We start from the raw sequence: 17,200 nt of genomic DNA, 5'->3' as shown, positions 1-17,200 counted from the left end.
TTGCCAGAATGAAGACATAGGGCAAAAGTCTCAGGAAAGTTTTTGAAGGAAAACGTAAGGTCAGAGGCATGTGGATTAGGAAGTAAACTACTGTTAGGTGTAAGGTTCTCTTCTACTTCCACTGTAGCAACAGCAAAATTAGACAATTTCTGTCTAAAACTTTTCAAAGAGGGGACTGTTAATCAACAGCTGCTTGTTTCTTAAAGGAAAAGGAGTCCCATAGTCCTTTTTGAAAGAACTGACTGTCTCAGTTGTCTATGCAGCCCAGTAGGGGTTCTGGGCGTCTGAGAGGCACACGTGGCCTTCAGTGCACAGTGAACTTGACCAGGAGGGACAGCTTCAGCAATGCAACCATCTGACAGACGTCTGCCTTTGATTCACACTGGGCTCACCTCACAGTACTAAACAGGCTATGGTATCATACACAACAACTTACTTCTTTCTACCTGTCACCAAGGTTCCGGATGTCATGATTTACATAATAATAGCAACGTACTTGAAGAAAGGCTAAAGTAATTTTGCACAACAGAAAGGCAGTAAAGTTGAACAGAATCAACCAGAGTTGGCTTCTAAGCCCAGCTTTAAAATGGCAAGTGTAATATCTATGTTACTTTTTTTCTTTGCTTGATTATGATTGTTTTAATACAGAATCTCCCTCTCTATTTGCTCTCCTGAGGCAAATAGAAAATGAACAACAGCAATATAAAGTTTTACCTTTGAATTTCTTACTTCTAAAGACAGATTCTGAGGAGCAGCACTGGGAACTGCATAGGCAAAAAAAAAGAAAAAAAATTTCAATCACTCAGGTATCACCCATCATGTGACTGTTCTTGGCTGGACTTTATACAAATGCCACATCTCAAACACTGATATACAACCTGAAGGTCTAACCCAGCAGCCAGTGCCCTCATGTTGAAAGTATCTGGACAAGGTGTGGGGCCATATTTGATTCATTTAAAATAATGAGACCCATTCACATATGCACCCATACCCAAGTCAGGCTGTACCTTTGGGAAGTCAGGTACTTATTTCAAGGATATGATAGTGACTGTAAACTTTTCTAGACCCCAAATACATTCTGAATCTTTAACGAATTCTTTTGAATATTCTTGGGAGTAGCATATCTTTATCTTGGGATACATTTTCTGGAAACAAGTCTAATGACTATGGCAAATGAATCAACTGGGTAATATCACTATGAGTCCAAAATGTGATGTACACAAATCAATGAGCTTGGCTTTCTTGTGGGGTCCTAAACTGGTTTTAAAGGCAGTTTCCAAGTAGAGCAAAGAGATGTTTAAGCAACGACAGTCCAGTTAAGAAACGATCTGGCTTCCCAAGGGAACTATGTAGCAGGGAACACTCATTCAGATGTGAGAAGTTTGGGACCATTGGTTAAAAAACAGCTGTATAACTTTAGCTTCTCACATATTAGAACATAAGACAAGGGTATCTCAAAGTTTATGGTCCACACACCCTCCAGTGTCTTCTTCTGTAGTAACTATAGGAAGCAAAGAAAATTTAAGTAAACCTGATTAGTTTCTTCTCCATCACAAAATGCTAACCTTGGTTTTTCTCTCCTAATCCATCCATGGAAATTTCTCCCTCCCATTCTCTGACATTTGGTGACCAGGCGTATAACTAAGTGCCCACTGAGCTACAGGCTTCTGGAGGACAGAGACTATTTCTTGTTTGCTGTTGAATCCTGTGCTAACAACAAAGTACGTCAGGCCTCAACCAAGAGATTCGGGCACAGAGGGTCTGGAGAAGGACTCAGGAACCTGTGTTTTGAAAAAAGTCCATGGATGGTTTTGATCATCTCCCTGAACCTCTGACTTAGCTGCAAAGGCAGCAACATAATTGTTGTTGCTGTCTTCTTCTTCATCATCAACACCACTGCCACCATCATAGCTAAGATCTGCTGCATGCTCCTACACGACAGGTACTTAATCCTTAAAACAATCCTACAAAGGAGTTTCTATTATTATTCCCATTTTATAGATGAGAAAACTATAGATGCAGCTCAGGAGAGTTAACTTGCTCAAGGTATTTGTTTCAGCTGGTATAGGAACTAAGATTTATCTTACTCCGAACTGCTGCCCTTAACCACCATGCCGAGACACATTCAGTTCCCGTGACAGGCACTGTAGTCAGCATGCCAAGCCACTTAATGCCGTTAAAAGTGGCTCATGGGTAGATTTAAGAGCCTACCTCAAAAAACAGGGTAATGTAGTTGGCTAACCAAACTACAGTTTGCATTTATTTTTCCCAACTTTTTATCCTGAAAAATTGCAAGCACAAAGAGTGACAAGAAGAATACAATGAACACCATACATTCTTTTCCTGGATTCACCAATTGTTAATATTCTGCCACATCTGCTTTATTTCTCTCATTATATTTACACAAACATGTTTATCTATCTACATATTGTTTCTGGATGGCTGAGAGACAGTTACAGTCGTCATGATACTTCACTCCTAAATACTACAGTATGTATCTCCTAAGAACAAAAACATTCTCCAACAAAATGATAATACAGTGATCACACTAAAAATCTAATCAACACAAAAATATTACCTAATATACCTAATAACATATCTAATATTTAATAGTGACTGATACTATACCAACCTAACATTAAGTAATTGTACCAAGAGTGTCCTTTTTAGCTGTTTCAACTCCCAGAATCAAAGATCACACATGTTTTATTTTTTTTCATGTGTCTTTACTTTCCGTTAATCTAGATTCTAGAACGATTCCCCTACCTTTTTTGCTTTTTTCATGAGACTAGTATTTTCTAAGAATTCAGGACAGTTTATTTAATTATTTTCAGAATGTCCATCAATTTCAATATGTCTAGTTATTTCATCATGATCATATTTAAATTAAACACTTTTGGCAGGGATACAACATAGAGGAGAAGTTCTATCTTTCTCGGTGCAACATATCACATGATGTCAGTCTGCTCCTTTGTTGGTGATGTAATGTCTGACTACCTGCTTAAAGGAGTCAAACTATAGCTTCTAAGGCATGCTTGTTTATGTATAAGGGCTATACACATATACACACATTTTTAAGAAAAAGACATTTTTGTTAACACTTGGATTTAGCTGAGTTTCAGGACATAATACATACACTAAATGCAATAAACTGCTATTTTCTGTTCTACTTTAAAAACATTTTTTAAAAATGCTGGTCTTGACCAACAATCTTGTTGGCAGGCTGTACTTTGAAAATGACTGCTTTAGGGTCATAGGTACAAGCAAATATTCAGTCACAGGTGAGAAATAAACTGTCACAAAACCCTGAGGAATTTAAAAGACCTATTTGTATGCACCCAACATAGGAGCACCTCAAAACACAGGGCAAATGCTAACAGCCATAAAAGGGGAAATGGACAGTAACACAGTAATAGTAGGGGACTTTAACACCCCACTTTCACCAATGATCAGATCACCCAAAACGAAAAAAAATAAGGAAACACAAGCTTTAAATGATCCATTAAACAAGAAGGACTCGATATTTATAGGACATTGCATTCCAAAACAACAGAATACACTTTCTTCTCAAGTGCTCATGGAACATTCTCCAGGATAGATCATATCTTGGGTCACAAATCAAGTCTTGGTAAATTTAAGAAAATTGAAATCGTATCAAGTATCTTTTCTGACCACAATGCTATGAGACTAGATATCAATTACAGGAAAAAAAACCTGTAAAAAATACAAACACATGGAGGCTAAACAATACACTACTAAATATCCAAGAGATCACTGAAAAAAATCAAAGAGGAAATAAAAAAATACCTAGAAACAAATGACAATGAAAACACAACGACCCAAAACCTATGGGATGCAGCAAAAGCAGGTCTAAGAGGGAAGTTTATAGCAATCCAATCCTACCTCAAGAAACCAGAAACATCTCAAACAACCTAAACTTACACCTAAAGCAATTAGAGAAAGAACAAAAAACCCCCAAAGTTAGCAGAAGGAAAGAAAACATAAGATCAGATCAGAAATAACTGAAAAAGAAATGAAGGAAACAATAGCAAAGATCAATAAAACTAAAAGCTGGTTCTTTGAGAAGATAAACAAAATTGATAAACCATTAGCCAGACTCATCAAGAAAAAAAGGGAGAAGACTGAAATCCGTAGAATTAGAAATGAAAAAGGAGAAGTAACAATTGACACTGCAGAAATACAAAGGATCATGAGAGATTACTACAAGCAACTATATGCCAATAAAATGGACAACCTGGAAGAGATGGACAAATTCTTAGAAAAGCACAACCTTCCGAGACTGAACCAGGAAGAAATAGAAAATATAAACAGAACAGTCACAAGCACTGAAATTAAGACTGTGATTAAACATCTTCCAACAAACAAAAGCCCAGGACCAGATGGCTTCACAGGCGAATTCTATGAAACATTTAGAGAAGAGCTAACACCTATCCTTCTCAAACCCTTCCAAACTACAGCAGGGGGAGGAACACTCTCAAACTCATTCTATGAGGCCACCATCACCCTAATACCAAAACCAGACAAAGATGTCACAAAAAAAGAAAACTACAGGTCAATATCACTGATGAACATAGATGCAAAAATCCTCAACAAAATACTAGCAAACAGAATCCAACAGCACATTAAAAGGATCATACACCATGATCAATGGGGTTTGTCCCAGAAAAGAAAGGATTCTTCAATATACTCAAATCAATCAGTGTGATAAACCACATTAACAAATTGAAGGAGAAAAACCATATGATCATCTCAATAGATGCAGAAAAAGCTTTCAACAAAATTCAACACCCATTTATGATAAAAACCCTCCAGAAAGTAGGCAGAGAGGGAACTTACCTCAACATAATAAAGGCCATATATGACAAACCCACAGCCAACGGTGTTCTCAATGGTGAAAAACTGAAACCATGTCCACTAAGATCAGGAAAAAGACAAGCCTTGCTAAAAAGACAAGGTTTCTCTTTAGCCACAGCAATCAGAGAAGAAAAAGAAACAGAAGGAATCCAAATTGGAAAAGAAGAAGTAAAGCTGTCACTGTCTGCAGATGACATGATACTATACTATACAGAGAGAATCCTAAAGATGCTACCAGAAAACTACTAGAGCTAATTAATGAATTTGGTAAAGTAGCAGGATATAAAATTAATGCACAGAAATCTCTGGCATTCCTATACACTAATGATGAAAAATCTGAAAGAGAAACTAAGGAAACACTCCCATTTACCACTGCAACAAAAAAAATAAAATACCTAGGAATAAACCTACCTAAGGAGACAAAAGACATGTATGCAGAAAACTATAAGACACTGATGAAAGAAATTAAAGATGATACCAACAGATGGAGAGATATGCCATGTTCTTGGAGTGGAAGAATCAACACTGTAAAAATGACTATACTACCCAAAGCAATCTACAGATTCAATGCAATCCCTATCAAACTACCAATGCTATTTTTCACAGAACTAGAACAAACAATTTCACAATTTGCATGGAAACACAAAAGACCCCGAATAGTCAAAGCAATCTTGAGAAAGAAAAACGGAGCTCGAGGAATCAGCCTCCCTGACTTCAGACTATATACTACAAAGCTACAGTAATCAAGACAGTATGGTATCGGCACAAAAACAGAAATACAGGTCAGTGGAACAAGATAGAAAGCCCAGAGATAAACCCACTCACATATGGTCACCTTATCTTTGACAAAGGAGGCAAGAATATACAGTGGAGAAAAGACAGCCTCTTCAATAAGTGGTGCTGGGAAAACTGGGCAGCTACATGTAAAAGAATGAAATTAGAACACTCCCTAACACCATACACAAAAATAAACTCCAAATGGATTAAAGACCTAAATGTAGGGCCAGACACTATCAAACTCTTAGAGGAAAACATAGGGAGAACACTCTATGACATAAATCACAGAAAGATCCTTTTTGACCCATCTCCTAGAGAAAGAGAAATAAAAACAAAAATAAACAAATGGGACCTAATGAAACTTAAAAACTGTTGCACAGCAAAGGAAACCATAAACAAGATGAAAAGACAACCCTCAGAATGGGAGAAAATATTTGCAAACGAAGCAACTGACAAAGGATTAATTTCCAAAACTGACAAGCAGCTCATGCAGCTCAATATAAAAAAAATAAACAACCCAATCCCAAAATGGGCAGAAGACCTAAATAGACATTTGTCCAAAGAAGATATACAGATTGCCAACAAACACATGAAAGGATGTTCAACATCACTAATCATCAGAGAAATGCAAATCAAAATTACAATGAGTATCACCTCACACCAGTCAGAATGGCCATCATCAAAAAATCTACAAACAATAAATGCTGGAGAGGGTGTAGAGAAAAGGGAACCCTCTTGCACTGTTGGTGGGAATGTAAATTGATACAGCCACTATGGAGAACAGTATGGAGGTTCCTTAAAAAACTAAAAATAGTACTACCATATGACCCAGCAATCCCACTACTGGGCATATACCCTGAGAAAACCATAATTCAAAGAGAGTCATGCACCACAATGTTCACTGCAGCTTTATTTACAATATCCAGGACATGGAAACAACCTAGGTGTCCATTGACTGATGAATGGATAAAGATGTGGCCCATATATACAATGGAATATTACTCAGCCATAGAAAGAAACGAACTTGAGTTATTTGTAGTGAGGTGGATGGACCTAGAGACTGTCATACAGAGTGAAGTAAGTCAGAAAGAGAAAAACAAATACCGTATGCTAACACATATATATGGAATCTTAAAAAAAAAAACATGGTTCTGAAGAACCTAGGGTTAGGACAGGAATAAAGACACAGACATAGAGAATGCACTTGAGGACATGGGGAGGGGGAAGCATAAGCTGGGATGAAGCGAGAGAGTGGCAGGGACATATACAAACTACCAAATGCAAAACAGGTAGCTAGTGGGAAGCAGCTACATAGCACAGGGAGATCAGCTCGATGCTTTGTGCCCACCTAGAGTGGTGGGATAGGGAGGGTGGGAGGGAGATGCAAGAGGGAGGCGATATGGGGATATATGTATATGTATAGCTGATTCACTTTGTTATACAGCAGAAACTAACACACCATTGTAAAGCAATTATACTCCAATAAAGATGTTTAAAAAAAAAAAAGACCTATTTGGCAGGCAAATATGATTATTAAGTAGAGCAAGCCCAGCCTTCCAACAGCCCTGGGATGGTCTGTGCTATGAACAAGCAATAATATTTACTTATACAAAAGCATCTAGTAAAAATAAAAATACAGAGAAACTATTCAGTACCAGGCACTACATGTTCTATGCTCTCTCACTGGATCTTTACAGCAACCCAATGAAGTTGGTATTATAAATTTCACATATAAGGAAACATGCTCAGACATGTGAAGTGACTTGACCGAAGTCACACTACTAGAACTGGTATCTGAACCAGTTCAGATGTCAAGTCTCCTTGACACCAAAGCCCATGATCTTGCTACTATGCCACCAGCGCCCCCAAGTATGGTATTTTGTTCCAGAGGAAGAAAGACTCACCATCTGAAAATGTTCGAACAGCAACATCTTGTGTGGAGACTCCAGGACCATGTTTATTGTAGGCCACCACTCGGAAACTATACTCTGTATATTTTTTCAACCCGTTAATGGTGTGGGAGTGACTTGAAACATCAACATCCTTGAATAAAATAAAACAATTTATATATACACAACTCAAGCCAAAAGAAATGCTGCAAAATAAAGAACTATACAAATTCTATATTTGACATAATGCAGATTTTTGTCCCTTTTACAGAATATTATTTAACAGTTAAAGCAAATTAATCATAAGCACTGCAGTTTGCTGAGAAATACTCCTTGATGTTTAGGAACCCTTGCTGGCAAAAACTACAGAATAAACCTTTGTACCAAGAAATAGAATCTATCAACTTTTCATTTCTTATACATATTTTTTTCCTCAGATTTCTAGACAAGCAGGTATTGAGTTTAGGAAATATATTTCAACTCTACTATTCCAATCAATGCATTAAAAAATGGCTTCCTATTATACCTGTTCTTTATCAGTTCCTTTTTCCATGTAGTACAGTTTGTAATTCTGAATTTCCCCATTTCCAGACAATGGTGTTTCCCAGGTGACAGTAATGGAAGTAGGTGAAGTTGCATATGCTCGGATGTTAGGTGCTGGGCCAGGGAGCTGAACTAGAAAGAAAATTTCAAGACAGTAAGACATAAATAAAATTTACTGCATCCCTCAAGACCATTCTCAGCAATAACGGCACACTATGTTTTTTTTTTAAAATTTAATTAATTATTTATTTTTGGTTGTGTCGGGTCTTCGCTGCTGCACGTGGGTCTTCTCTAGTTGCAGCGAGCGGGGACTACTCTTCATTGCGGTGCGTGGGCTTCTCACTGAGGTGGCTTCTCTTGTTGAAGAGCGTGGGCTCTAGGCACGTGGGCTTCAGTAGTTGTGGCATGTGGGCTCAGTAGTTGTGGCTTCCTGGCTCTAGAGTACAGGCTCAGTAGTTCTGGCACATGGGCTTAGTTGCTCTGCGGCATGTGGGATCTTCCCGGACCAGGACTCGAACCTGTGTCCCCTGCGTTGGCAGGCGGATTCTTAACCACTGCACCACCAGGGAAGCCCTGGCTATGTTTTTAAAACAATAAAAACTACGAAAACAAGCGTTCTGACTGAAGTGGTTTCAGGATAATATATAATTAAATGATTTCCCTCTTTATGACTGAAAAACCAAAAATCATCTGTGATGTATCTCAAATTTATTCAAAGAAAAATGTGAACAGTGCAGAATTCTTCTTGTGGTTTATAAAATCCTAGTTTTGCAGTGGGACTGCAGCACATAAAAGCAAACATCACAAAAAGAGAGCCTTCTTTTACCAGGCTCTGGGGATACAATGAATGATGGACAGAGTCCCTGCCCACAAAGAACTCCCAGTCTAGAGGGAAGTCAGACATACAGTTACAAAGACGATCCTAAGTGCTGATAGATTAGGTAACGTCTGTAATGAAAACTGAAAGAACAGAGTACACAATTCTGCTTTGGGTGGGGGTGGTTACAAAAGGGAAGGATTGGTGAGGACTTCCGAGGAGCAGGAAGAATGAGTAGTTTTCTCAGACACCAAGAGGGAAATTGATCCAATCAATTTGGACATAACAGGTAAGAACACAGTGTCATGTGGTTCACGGTGAAACAAGAATGGATATGGGAGAAAGAATGCTGCAAAGGATGACAAGAGCCAGATAAAGGAGAACCTCTAAGGCCCTGCTATGAGTTCGGATTAGTTCTTGCAGGTGTTAGGTAATTACTGAAGAATTTTGAGCAGGAACATGACATGATCAGATCTGCATTTAAAAAGAACATGTGAACACATGCATGGAAGAAAAACAATAATGGCACAAGACTAGATAAATAATAATTTTAAAAATAGCCACCATTTATTGAATGCTTGCAATCAGTCCAGCATTAAGTGCTTTACATTTATTTAAATTACATCTTATTTAATCTGTGCACTAACCCAAATGAGATGGATACTGTTATCATTCCTACTTATGGATGAGGCTGAGAGGTTAAGAACCATTCCCAAAAGATAGAAAAGTTGGCGGGTAGTGGAGCTAGGAGCAGAGCACTTCCTCGTTCTAAAACGTGGACTCAGGAAAACCAGTTAGGGGATTATGACAACACCCTCTGTGGGATGATGTGACTGGAAGATCCCACGATTGGCTGACTGATTGTCTGCCCAGCTCTAAATCCTACAACAGCTCACATCCTTTTTTACTATATTTTTTGTCTGACTGACAGGTTCCAGTCCCAGTTTATACACAAATCCTGGCAGGTGCCTATATCTACATTTTGGTGGATACTCTGTATCTGAAAACCATTTCTCTGGTGCCACTGCTTCTGTAACAGACATCCATTAGATTTAAGGAAAGGGGAAAAAACGAACAAAATGTAAAACAAGCTGGCTTGCTTAAATAACAGCATGACAGTTGAAGATTCGTTTTCCTACCAAAGCAGAGAAACCTGAATATGGTTTTCTGGCAGTTGTTTGCTTTATTTAGGCATGAATCATGTTATTCACTTAAGAGCATATTTTGTGCAGCCTGACAGGTGGGAACTGTCACACTTCTGCTGCTATGGAAAACTTTCCCCTAACTTTTTAAAAGGGAAGGAGAACAGAACAAATTCCCTTGAAATCACTTTCAGTATATTCATTGGCTAAATGTAGGCAAAGATGATCCTAAAATAGGAGCTAGTAAATTCTTTCATTTCATCTGTACAGTGGCATTAAAAAATGGAAAAAAATTTAAGTTGGTTTGAAAAGCTAAAAATGTAAACTATTTTCCCAAGGCTGACTCCCACACTTACGGCCCCTCCCACCTGCCCCCAAGCTGAATACCTCCAGATAAAATGCAAATCTCTCTCCACTAACTCCTCTTTTGCCAAAACATGTTATAGTCACTCTCTACCCCTAAAATACTCTCACCAGAATCTGCTGACCCTTCCATCTATATTCTTATTTAGCTACTTTCGTTTCATCGAATTCCTTGAATAAATGATTGTGCTGCCTACTTTCCTTGTGATGACTGTACATCACATCATTGCCCGTTTACTTGTCTGGCGCTGGTACCAAACTGTAAGCTCCTTGTGAACAGAAGTCAAGTCTTACTCGTCTTTACATCTTGCTGCCTAGCATGGTGCCTGGCACATGACAGGCACTCAATAAATCTCTTCTTTCATCTCTGACTTGACAATGCCCCTTCTAGTGCAGTGGTTCTCAATAGTTTGACTTGTAAGTTCTGAAATGATAATGAAAACCACAGGCTCTTTCCCAAGGAAGATGTGAAGATGTACAGACACACAAATATTTTCATGTATCTTCAGAAGGGTCATGGCCCCAGGATTGAACCCTGAAACTGAATCAAATTCAGTGGTCTTTTCCTTTACTTTCATCATGACTCACCTTGCATGTGCACTGTTTGTCCTATTTTGGGGTGGGGTCAAGCAGTGTCCTTCCCCAAGAATGCTTGCTCTAAGCCAAATGCTTTAAGGCCAACCTCAGGTCTCATCTTTTTCTAGGAACCTGACTTGATATACCTAACTTTTACAGTAACTCTTCCTTGTTCTGTATCCCATTATCTTTCATGAATGACGCCTGTATGTGAGAGTTAATGAAGGAAAATTGAGTTTTGCTTCATGGCTTGAGTTTGAAATCTAATATTAGGAGTTCCTGCTCTCATCTGAACACAGCAACCATGAAATTCAACATCCTTTCCCTGCAGCAAGAACACATTCTTTCCTTAAATCAACCCCCCCGCCCCCCGACCCCCTGCTCTCTGTTGGCCCTCTTGTTTTTGCTTGGGTTTGATTCCTGGTCTTTAAGCTCTATTACTGGAATGATCAATGGCCTCCTATATTGACTGCTCATTCTTTAAGGGGAGAATTCCTATCTTGTCCATCCTCTGCATCTCTTATAGTTTTTGCAGTGCCTGGTAAAGGAGGACCTCAATAACTGTTTGATGGGTAAATGATTTGCTGCAGCATTAGAAAGTGAAGTTCCACAGCTTTTCGACTTCACCTATGCTACCCATCGGGCAGAGTCCTTGAATTATTTCCATAGTTTCAGCGGTAAATTCATTTAATATGCTTAGTTCCCTGGTCAGTAGCTTTCATGAATTTATCTCCCATGCTCCCTAGCTGAAGTAAAATTTTGTTACTGCAAGTTTGTTAATACAGAAACACTAGTGCAGTTAACAGTAAAAGAAATCTGGAGAAGGATCCAAGGAAAAACAGTGGCTCATGTTAAAAGGTAAAAGTGTAGAAGAAAGCCTCATGAGATAAGCATTAATTCTGATTTGACTGCTTCTTGTCATTTCTGGCCTATAGTTTAAAACCAAAATTTAAGACACAGAAGACATTTCTAAGATAAATCAACTTGACACTCATTTCAGTTGGAGAAAATCTTAAGAAATGTAACTGGAAGTAACATTATTTAGCACAAAAGACAGCAGGTCCAAAGTAAAGCCCTGAAGAGATTCCAAAGAGTGTGGTATGTATAAAGATCAGGGCAATCCCGTTGAACAATGATTAAATACCTACTTCCTATGTGAGGCACTGCATTAGATATGGTGGGAAATAAAAGGATAGAAAAGACTCTGTCTTTGCCATAAAATTAATGAGATATATTCATAACCATAATTCAAGGAAGAAAATGATAATGTATCTTAGGACTGTCGAGATACATACAATATTAGATAAGATCAGAGGGAAGGTTCTAGGAAGGCATCTGAGCTAGTCTTAAAGGATCAGTGAAATTTGGGTGTCTATCAGCAGAATTATATTGTCTTACACTATTTGCTACTGCTTGATGTGAATTAATCTGATCTCCCGTAACTATTTTGTAAGGACCTTGAAGGTGAGGAACTGTTATCTTCTGCACTCCTATGGTATGCCAGGCTATATATAAGGTAGCCCTTCATACAGGTCTCCCTATAGGTGGGGCTGACAGAGAGATGGGAGACTTACCCTCAGGCTGTGTTTCTACTCGTAGTGGAGCTGAACTCTCTCCGGAGCCATGTTTATTTTGAGCCATAACTCTAAAGATGTACACAGTCGCTGGCATTAGATTTTGGATGGTTACCTGCATTTCTCCGGGGCGACTGGTATTTTCAACACGTTCCCTTTGGAGAAAGAGGGATCGATTAGGAAAATTTCCAGAATGTGCAGTTTCATTTTCATTGTAATGTCTATAGATACCATATGACATCAAAATCTTAATAAATCTAAGCCAAATTAACTCTCAAAAAAGGAAACTTTTGGGGGCGAAACTGCACAGAATATGGACGCTGGCAAAGAGCAATGTCATACATGTCTGATAAATCGCTGGTGTTCTTGCTTAAACATTACTGATATTCCTGGCTATAATCACAACTTCCTTTCAGAAAAGACACAAAGAGTCTTCTTGGTGCCATCTCAAATGGGGCAGCTGGTCACCAATTCTGTACGCTTTAGGAATCACTGAATTTTAAGGGGTTATCCTCAGGGAGACATATAGAAGGTGATTATAGGTATGACCCAATTTTCACAGACAGTATCAAAGAATGCTGTGTATCTTCTGGATAACAGACTCTCAATAAAAAGAAAATTAGAGATTATCACTTTCAAAACTGAGAACAAAACATTAACAATTTAAATGAATCCAGTCTATAAAATAAGCTAATCATGACTCTGATTTTATTATTATTTTTTTTTTTGCGGTACGCAGGCCTCTCACTGCCATGGCCTCTCCCGCCGCGGAGCACAGGCTCCGGACGCGCAGGCCCAGCGGCCATGGCTCACGGGCCCCGCCACTCCGCGACATGTGGGATCCCCCGGACCGGGTCACGAACCCGTGTCCCCTGCATCGGCAGGCAGACCTCCAACCACTGAGCCACCAGGAAAGCCCATGCCTCTGATTTTTATAATTTATTTCTTAAAACAAAAAATCTTGAATGATTTTCAAACTGATTTGAAATGTTTAACAAATCTTATCACAAACAGTACAAATGGCCAGTGGTCTAGTGTTATGCGATGAAAACATAAAAACAGTTATCAGTTAGGTTCTTTAAAAAGGTGGCCTCCAGGCTCTATTTTTGGGGTCTCTGTGTCCACACTTGGGCCCATAATTATGCTCAGTATACTGTACTCACTATAACAAAAACCAGATTATATTTGCTTTCAACAAATATTGTAAAGGAAAATAATTGCTTTAGACAAATAGCTGGTCTTTAAGAATTACTGATCATGTGAGGAAAGATCTGTGTCTATATTGAGAGAGCAATAAAAGGGCCCAAAACTACTCTGTGGAAGAAATTATTTAAAATTACCTAATAATCTGTTGAATTAAATTCTTACTTTAATATACTGATAATTTTCCCTGAAGCTACTGATTAAGATTTGTTTAGTTCTACGTGACCATATGCCAATTTGTCTGATTGTGTGTGAACATTTGCATTTCGGAGATGTGAGCGTTTTTCAATAGTTTTCTATAGTTCTTTAAACTATGTTATTTTAATTAAAACAAACAGTACCCACCCACAACGTATTTATAAAGGTTGTCTGTTTACAGTCAGTTGGGTCCATTGGAAAAGAATATCACGGTAATAAAAGTTATTGCTCAGAGACACTTGGGATATCTATAGATATTATTTTCTCTTCAGCTAAACCTCTAAATCACAAGATTTAGAAGGAGAGTATCAACTGATTTCTTATGCTGTGAGGTTTCTGACACTTGATCCAATCACAAATGCCGTCTAAAAGGAAGTATGGTATTTGACATTTCATTAAACTAACAGCTCCACGCCAGAGCACAGAATAGTCTGTTTCGCTCACTGTACATGAAACTTTAAACAAGTTCTCTCTCAGAAAGACAGCGGGGGGGGGGGGGGGGGGGGGGAGGGGGGCACTATCTTACTTTAAATAAAAGTGAAAGAGTGTTCATTCATGTTCACATACCACAGAAGCACTAGCAGAAGGCTCACACACAGAAGTACCATCGCAAATGTGTACTGAATGAATGAATGGAAATTTGCCTTTTGATGTGTAAATGATATACTAATGATATCACGTTTATCTTTTTGTTTGTTCCTATGTAAAAGGGGAAAATACCTAGAACAAATTTCTACAGAAGCATTACAACAAGAAAAAATCAGTAGGAGGTATGATTCCCTAAGATGAAACATCTAGCACCTGAAAAGGCTTCTAACAGTAGATTGGTCTGAGGTCCCAGAACCAAGTGTCTGTCTAGAAAAAAACTTTTGACTTCAGGAAAGATCCAGGGTGAGTTATGAAGGACAATTCTCATAAATGTGTGAGGTTACGATGGGTCTTAGGTTAGAATGTCTTAGCTAAGAGTCAAAAGAGAAAGAAAAAGATACACTTTATACTAAGACAGTGCTGGGCCAGAAGTTAGGAGCTCCAATTCTAGTTCTGGCAACACTACTAGCTTGCTAGGGAATAGTGGGAAAGTCACCAATTCTTTCTGGGCTTCAGTTTCTTCATGTATTAAATGAAAGAATGAGCCCAGGGTGGTGAACTTTTTCTTAAAGGGCTTGATAGTAAATATCTACAGGCCAAGATGCCAAATGAAAAATATTACCAACCATCTCCACAGTTAAAAATCCAAGTATAACTTTAGTTGCTCCTCCCTACCCACAGTTCTGAATCTGGGAATTCAACCAATTGTGGATCATGTAGTACTGTACCATAGTACAGAAAAATCCACATATAAGTGGATGTGTGCAGTTCAAACCCATGTCGTTCAAGGGTCAACTGTAGTTACTTGTACAACCTATTCAAATGTAACCGTTTGAAAATGTAAAAACTATTCTTAGCTCTTGGGCCATAAAAATCACAAGTGTGATTTGGCCCAGGGTCTATAGTTTGCCAGCTCCCGGACTAGACTAACAGATATATAAGGCTTTGTCCAACTCTAAAATGCTATTAATTTCTGGAATAACTTACTCTGTACTTTCCATTTGGTGGCTAACAGAAAATACTGCTGTTTACATTAAAGGCATTGAAAAAAAAAGGTGAACATTTCATAGGTGGAATGGCAGAGGAAGAACCCTCTGGAATTTCAGGAAACTCAGGTACCCAACAGAATTATATAGCTCATGACCAAGACACATAATGCCACCTGGTGGTTGAATTATCAAATGCAGGAAGTAGGGGAATTCGTAAATGCAGGCAGCGGCATACATCCTCACATTGAAATGTTTTAAGTCTATGAAGATAATGTCTATGAAGACCTTCATTTTTTAGATGAGAAAATTTAACTTATAAAGGTTAAATAAGTTTTGTTTATAAAACAAGTAACAGGGATCTAGTCTTTGACTTAGTGTTATTTCTATTCTTTCATTGCTTCTGTTCAGAAATCATAAAGTAATGAAGCGACAAAAATTATTATTACAATCTCCAAGAATATTCCTTTGAACTATTCCCCAGATTTATTGTCTGTTCCAAGTCACTGCTGTCATCTTCATCTGGGCCTACCACATGCCTAGATCAACCTAACTACTACTGATCTGTCTCCCTGACTCCACTGCTTTTCCTCTCTAATCTTATGCAGTGCCCTCCAAGTACTGCTAATAAAAGCTGTTTAATAAAACCACAGTGTATACTTGCTCAGAAGTCTAAAATGGTCCCTTCTTAACTGACTGTCAAAATTCCTACTGGCATTCCAACACTTGGCTCCAAACTTCCACTTTATTGTAATCTCTTACTAATTCTGACCAAAAACTCTAGGCCAGAGCTTTCTTACTTTCCCATCCTTCCAACAACACAAATTAAATTGGATCTTCCTTGCACCTCCTCTTTCTTCACATATACTTGCCCTGTCCTCCTGCCCCTGCCAATTTATCTTCTACATTTTTTCAATTCCAACTTCATTTATTAATCATCCCTGCTTATTTCAACACATGATTCACTAATAAGTGACAGATTTTCATTACAAACAAAAGTATATATAATTAAAAGTCCTAGTTTTTCTCCCTCCTTAAAACCTGTTCCACCCTGAGACCTAAAGGTGGCATGTAGACCTGTATCTTGACATTTTGGGCAAGATAATTCTTTGTTTTGGTGGGTGGGGGGGGAGCTGTCCTGTACATTGTAGGATGTTTATCAGCATCTCTGGCTTCTACTCACTAGACAGCAGTAAGCATCCCCTCCCACCTCAGCTGCAATAACCAAAAGTGTCAGCAGACATTGCCAAATGCCCACTGGGAGATGGGGGGCAAATCTGTCCCTGGTTGAGAATCACTGACCTAGGCATTTATATACACATCAAAATATATAGATATAAGTCATTAAAAAAATTCCTGCATCATACTTCATATGGATATACATATATTAACTATATGCCCATTCCTCTACCAGTGGACATTTACTTTGTTTCCTTTTTTTAATCCTTACAAATAATGCTACATAAACATTTTTTATGAGTGCCCTATGTGTATGTATATTGGCACATCTATAGGACAGACACCTAGAAGTGTAATTGTTGGGTTGAAAGGAATGTGCATTAAACTTTTTTTTTTTTAATTCTGCCAAATCACCTTCTCCAAAGGCTCCTCTAACTTATACTACCACCAAGAGCCTAGATTGGATTTAATCTCAACATTCAGCTCACTT

The 17,200-nt window shown here is 38.4% G+C and overlaps 1 protein-coding gene across 4 annotated transcripts in view; it reads right to left on the bottom strand.

The window, feature by feature from the left end:
• Positions 1-17,200, bottom strand: part of NEO1 (neogenin 1) — a 239,684-nt gene that overhangs the window by 45,025 nt on the left and 177,459 nt on the right. For all 4 annotated transcript variants that reach the window (XM_065871044.1, XM_065871046.1, XM_065871047.1 and 1 more), the window contains exons 9-12: positions 12,557-12,711; positions 8,068-8,216; positions 7,557-7,695; positions 715-764 (exon numbers count right to left, since the gene is read on the bottom strand). In XM_065871044.1, the coding sequence (XP_065727116.1) occupies positions 715-764; positions 7,557-7,695; positions 8,068-8,216; positions 12,557-12,711 (493 nt within the window). The remainder of the gene's footprint in view (positions 1-714; positions 765-7,556; positions 7,696-8,067; positions 8,217-12,556; positions 12,712-17,200) is intronic.

The sequence above is a fragment of the Phocoena phocoena genome, chromosome 2 (genome assembly GCF_963924675.1).
Source record: "Phocoena phocoena chromosome 2, mPhoPho1.1, whole genome shotgun sequence".
Taxonomy (NCBI): Eukaryota; Metazoa; Chordata; class Mammalia; order Artiodactyla; family Phocoenidae; genus Phocoena; species Phocoena phocoena.
The sequence above is the reverse complement of the archived record's forward strand: the minus strand, read 5'-3'. Positions and strand labels throughout refer to the sequence as shown.